The sequence below is a fragment of the Cnephaeus nilssonii genome (genome assembly GCF_951640355.1).
Source record: "Cnephaeus nilssonii genome assembly, chromosome: 2".
NCBI lineage: Eukaryota > Metazoa > Chordata > Mammalia > Chiroptera > Vespertilionidae > Cnephaeus > Cnephaeus nilssonii.
In genome coordinates this window covers 25,992,313-25,998,312 of record NC_137073.1, presented here as the reverse complement: position 1 = coordinate 25,998,312, position 6,000 = coordinate 25,992,313, and the positions used below count along the sequence as shown (strand labels likewise).

The window sequence follows — 6,000 nt, the reverse complement described above, 5'->3', positions numbered from 1 at the left end:
GCCCACACCCTTGCTGTGGGGACCAGCCTGCATGTCACCCAGGCCACTAATCCCCCCGCCGTGGCTCCTGCCAGCAGAGCCTGGCTGGCGGGGAATATACACATCCAGGGAAGCCACACATGGAGCTGATCGTACCTGCATGATCATCGACTTCATTTCTGGTTTGAGACACTTATGAGTGGGTCTGAGTCGTCCACATTCTCCCTCCTGTGGTGACCTGGAAGCCAGCTCCTGAGAGGCAACGTCAAAAGCCCAGGACAGCCTGGCTCTCGCAGTCGCTGCTTGGCAGGGAGTGACCCCGCAGGGGCGCCTGACCCTCATCAGGAAGTGTATGAGCGAGAAATAGAACCCTTGTGTTCATCTCCCATGAGTTTACGGCTACAGCACGGCCCAGCCTATCCTGACGAATACAAAGGGATGTTCAAGGGCAATGGAGGCCACGTGATTTTTGTCTTAGAACCCGACCTGGGCCACACACACATCACTGGTCCTCTTCACCACAATCCCATCGTGCAGGTGTGATCAGCTCCACTTTACAGATGAGGCAACAGAGACTAAGTGACTTGCCCAGGGTCACACAGCCAGCAAATGACAAGGGCCGGACTCAGGCCAGGTCTGTCTGACCCCCGAACCCGGGCTCCGTCCACGCCGACTCCCCACTCTACCCCACACAGTTCTTAACCTCTGGGCTCCATTTCGACAGGGGCTCTCACTAGCGATGGCATGTTTGCCAACAGGAAAGAAGGAGGAAAGCAGACAAGAGGGGAGCCCCATGCTGACTCCCAGAGGAGATGGCTGACACCCCAAAGAAAATGGAATCGTCATTAGAAAGAAATAAATTTTTTTTTTTACTGCAAATTGCTTGTAAATGTTCTCGTTTCCAGTGTAAGTCATTACAAAACGATCCCCAAGAAAAACTTGGTTTATCTAATGTGAAAGAATGGTATAACTTACAAAAAATAAATATATATTTCCACCTAAAGGAAGATGCTTTTCTGGATTTGAAGTCAGCAAGGGAACCTCGGGGCAGCACTGCCTCTGCTTTGTGGGTCTTCCCTGGGTCTCTGAGCCTTCAAGGGCGGGCCCTGGAGGGCTCCACTCCGCTTTTTCTTCAGGAACCCGCAGACCCGCCGTCAGATGCCGGCCACCTTGGCTTTCCCTGGGAGCGCTGCTCCCGGCCCAACACTTCCGCCCAAGAAATTCAAGTCGAGACAGTGTTTCTCCCTGGAGCAGTACTTTAAAAAGAAGAAAAAAAAAAGAAAAAAAATCACTGATATTCGTGAATGGGTTCTTTTTCTTGTCCTGGAACACACTCAGTAACTACACATCCGGGTCTCCACGCTGCCGCCTCTGACAGCAAGCAGGGGGCCAAGGGTGAGGAACTGAAATCTAAATACGAGAAGTCTGAACGGAGCTCGATTCAGTACCCGCTGGTCATCCGCGGCGGTGCCCAGTGCTGCTGGCTTTGAACCCTTCGCAACCACGAGCAAGCCTCTTCCAGGTGCCTCGAGGCAATCCGTTCTACAACTGGCAAAAGGAGGCAGGAGGAAAGGCAGGGAAAAGACCAGAGCGGGTGAGGAGGTGAGCAGCCAATGTGGGGAACTGGTCCTGAGAGAGGATCCCCCAGCCCTGGAGCTCCAGGTCCAGGTCCCCCGCAAGTCCAGCCCGTCTTGCCAACGAGAAGCCCGCGGGTGATGAGGCTGCCTCTGGCCTGTGCTGGGACGCTGGCTCTGTGTCTGAGCGCCCAGAAGACGGGATGGCTGGTAAGAGGAGTGTCCCCGGACCCCAGGACACCGCCTGAGGGCGAGGATGATCTTCACCAAGGTCCCTCACCTCCAAACAGCAGCCCCCAGGAGACGAGGCATTCTGGGTGGAGCCCAGATGTTAGAGGTGCCAGCACAGCAGCCGGGGCTGAAGACTCGGAATTCCAGACTTTGGCTACAGAGATTTGAGGCAGTTGGCTGGATTTGGTCACTAGCATGTTTTACGCAACCAATTTCTCGAGAAGTCTGGCTGCCAAACCGCCCTGCAGAGCACCAAGAGCACGAGCGGGCCCTCCCAGGTTGTGCGTCGCCGGTGCGTCCTGCGGGGGGAACAGGCGAGGGTGTGCGTGTCTTTGGTGGGCTGCCTCTCTGTGTCCCTCCTGTTTCTTCACAGCCAGTTCCAGGCAGCGGACCAGAGGGTGGCTGCTTTGTGGTTTTGTCTTAGTGGGTTTGATGTTTTTTTCCTTTTTTGGTTTCAGTATATGGGACGCTTGGGTTCCCAAAGAGGCTGACTCATCCTGGGACAAGGCACGTGGGCCTTGCAGGTCAAACCAGACGCACCAGCGCCGGGCTTACAGCAAGCCGGCGTCTTTGGCCATGCTGTAGAACAGGCCTCTCTGCTGCAGCAGGTCAGAGGGGGCGCCGCTCTCCCGGATCTCTCCTTTGTCCAGGACGATCACCCTGCAAGGGGAGGGCACGCAGACATGAGTGGTAGGACGGGTTCGCACCTCATGCCCGCAAGAGCCCAGCGAGGCAAACCCCGGCTCTGGGTCAGGCCCCTCACCTCTGTCAGGACTGCTGCAGTAGCCTTCCAACTGGTTACCCCTTCTCAAGTGCTATTCCTAGTCCAAGTCCTGTGATGCTACACACAACACTCGCTATCACCTGCTCTGTTTCCTTCCCAACACAACTTGCTTTTATTTATTGCCGTGTTTATTATCTGTCTCTGCACCCAGCCCCCAGCTAATCTATAAGGTCCCTTAGCCAGGCTTCCTGCCGAGTCCCCAGTACCTGGAACAGGGCCAGCTTTGTGGCAGGCACTGCACATGTGACATCAAAAATACCTGGTACTACCCGGGATAAAGCGAGGTCCCACCAACGGGGGCTGTCCCTATGCATAGGACAGTGCTGAATGAATGAATGAGTGAGGTGACCACCAAGGCCTAGAGGCCTTCTGTGCCAGATGCTTCACCTGGTGTAGTCCATGATGGTGTTGAGACGGTGAGCGATGGTGAGGACGGTACAATCGTCGAACTGTGTCCGGATGGTGGACTGAATGAGGTCATCGGTTTCCAGGTCCACGGCCGCCGTGGCCTCATCCAACACAAGGATCTTCGTCTTCCTCAGCAAGGCCCGGGCCAGGCACACGAGCTGGCGCTGCCCAACACTTGACCAGGAGAAAAAGACCAGGAGACAGTCAAAACCACCCCTGACCCTGAGCCCTGGCCTGAGCTGGGAGGAGGGAGAAGAGACTTGGTGTTGCTCGGAGCAGGAGAGGGTCCACTCCCACACCCGTACCGAAGGCAGACATCACTAATCCATCACAACGTTCTTCCTGTTGAGCTGGAAGCGAGCTCGGGATCGTTCTCAGCACAGGGCTCAGAGGAATATCAAACATTGGACATGTTCAGCGTGGGTAGTGTGGTAGGCAGCAAAAGGGGTCCCATATCCAGGCCCTCACAACTGACTCTGGATTCAGCCATGTGCCTTGCTTTGGCCAAATGGGGTGCTGGCAAACGTAAGGCTGGAAGAAGCTTGACATGGGAATGCACGCCAGGGTTTGTGCCTCTGCCATCACCATGACAACACTCCTAAGCTGGTCGGCTGGAGGATGAGGGACATGAACTGCCCCAATGGAAGCCAATCAGATAAGCCAATGGCGGTGGACCCCCAGCCACATGAGTGATTTTATAAATACTGAAACTGAGGCTCCAAGAAACAAAAGGCGCGTGTGTGGCAGAGCTGGGACTCCAACCTGGATCTGACACAGGTGCAAAAGGACAGAATCATCATGCACCCTGACCGAGGGGAAGCTGGGGAGACCCCGCCGGACCCCGCCCAACCCACCTCAGGTTCTCCCCGCCTTCCGTGCACTCGTGGTTCAGCTTGTCAGGAAGCGCTGACACAAAGTTCTTCAGGTGAGCCAGCTCCAGTGACGTCCAGACCTCTTCATCCGAGTACTGGCTGAACGGGTCCAGGTTCATGCGGAGAGAACCCGAAAACAAAATGGGGTCCTGTTCAGAGAGAAGACAGCCGTCAGTATGTGAGGCTCAACGTCAGCTGGACGTGGATGCGACAGAGGTGGGACACACAGAGTTCTTGCCAGAATTGTTCACGATTGGGCATGAGAGTTCCTCAGAATCACTATTTCTAGAGATATTAATAATGGGGGGAAATCTGGAAATCTCTGTGTTAGGTGAAATAAAATAGATTACTTTTTTGACAAAACTTCCTGGAGCTTTCAATATGCAAATGTGGTAGGAACCTTCCAGAAAGATGTGACATGGATAATTCCTAATCGTCAAGTAGTGTCGATTCCTCCCCATCCCCTGCCTCCAGAAAAGAATCTTAGAAGAAATTTCAGGAAAAATAACATTAAAAAGCAACATATTAGAGAATCAGCACCTTCAGGAATCAGTCTAGAAAATTCTTTTTTTAAAAAAAATCACATCTGTAGTATTTTTTAACGTATATTTTCATTGATTTCAGAGAATAGAAAGATATAGAAACATCAATGATGAGAGAGAATCATTGATCGGCTACCTCCTGCACACCCCCAACTGGGGATCGAGCCTGCAACCTGGGCATGTGCCCTGACTGGAAATCTAACCAGGACCTCTTGGTTCATAGGTCGACGCTCAACCACTGAGCCACGCCAGTGGGGCCAGAAAATTCTTCTCATTTAGCTCTGGGAAGGGTAAGAGAGGATTGTCCTGACTGACAGCCAGCAGAAAGCCAGTGTTTAAACATCCCGTTAGCTGCTCTTGGTGGCAAAGTGCAGGGACGACACCTGGTTAATTCCCACTGCTATTTATATGCTAAGAGGAGATTCAGCGGAGGAGCAACATAGCATAATTTTAGTAATAATAATAAAGTAGGAACACATTTATATCTGTACACTGAAAACAGACACGCATTGCTCTCAGTGGGACCCAGCGCTCCTGGTGGCCTCACACAGACCCCACCTGGGGGATGATGGTGATCTTGAAGCGGAGATCATGCAGGCCGATTTTGGCGATGTTGACGTTGTCAATAATGATCTCTCCTCCTGAAGACTCCTTGATCCGAAACAAGCCCAGGGTCAGGGATGACTTCCCGGCTCCCGTCCGCCCCACGATGCCAACCTGGGGGACAGGAAGGACCAGCGTGAGGTGAGAATGCTGCTATCTGGGGGATACCTCCTATCTCAGAATACCCTCATGTCAGATATCTGCCCCAGAGTAGTTTAGTCATCTGGTCAACCCAACTCCCACCACAGCCCTCTCTGCTCCAGCTTCCTAGAGGTGCTCCTTTAGGGGCTGTTGTCGGCTCTTCATAGAAGCTAAAAATTATAATTAGCTCTTTTTATAAGCTACTAGACCTCCAAAGACCCAGGCATCAGACAGGGAGGGATTTTAAATAGGACCTATTATTTTCAACTCAAGATGATATTAAGTAATAATCAGGTTATTTCCCTCACACTGTTCTTTTTTCTTCTGTTGTTGTTGTTAAACCTCAACCTAGGATATTTTTTCCATTGATTTTGAGAGAGGGTGGAAGGCAAGGGGAGGGTGGGAGGGGGAGGGGGAGAGAGGGAGAGAGAGAGAGAGAGAGAGAGAGAGACAGACCCCGATTGGCTGCCTTCTGCACATGCCCCAAACGGGGCCAGGGATCAAACCTGCAACCAAGATATTTGCCCTTGACTGGAATTGAACCCATGACCCTTCAGTCCAGGGGCTGACACTCTAACCACTTAGCCATACCAGCTAGGATCCCTCACACTGTTTTTCCCAGTTCTTGAGATGGTGAATTTCCCATCCAAGCTGTTGAAACAGCTCAAATATTCAAGGAGACACGCCCCCCCCCCCCCCCCCCCCGCCCCGTTCCCCGCACACCTCTTCTCTCCATCCCAGCTGTGCGAGCAAAACGAGGTTATGGATGTGGCCTGGTCTCCACTTATCCTCTCGTGAGGGAACTGGGCTCCCATGTAATAGCCAATGATGACTCCCCGACATCCAAATACAACCCCCTTCACCTG

At 52.8% G+C, this 6,000-nt stretch overlaps 1 protein-coding gene across 1 annotated transcript in view; it reads right to left on the bottom strand.

Moving 5' to 3' along the window:
* Window positions 1-831: 831 nt before the first annotated feature.
* Window positions 832-6,000, bottom strand: part of ABCC1 (ATP binding cassette subfamily C member 1 (ABCC1 blood group)) — a 151,146-nt gene continuing 145,977 nt past the window's right edge. Inside the window, exons 28-31 of the mRNA XM_079796250.1 lie at window positions 4,949-5,107; window positions 3,831-3,997; window positions 2,956-3,150; window positions 832-2,444 (exon numbers count right to left, since the gene is read on the bottom strand). Of these exons, the coding sequence (XP_079652376.1) occupies window positions 2,336-2,444; window positions 2,956-3,150; window positions 3,831-3,997; window positions 4,949-5,107 (630 nt within the window). The 3' untranslated portion in view covers window positions 832-2,335. The remainder of the gene's footprint in view (window positions 2,445-2,955; window positions 3,151-3,830; window positions 3,998-4,948; window positions 5,108-6,000) is intronic.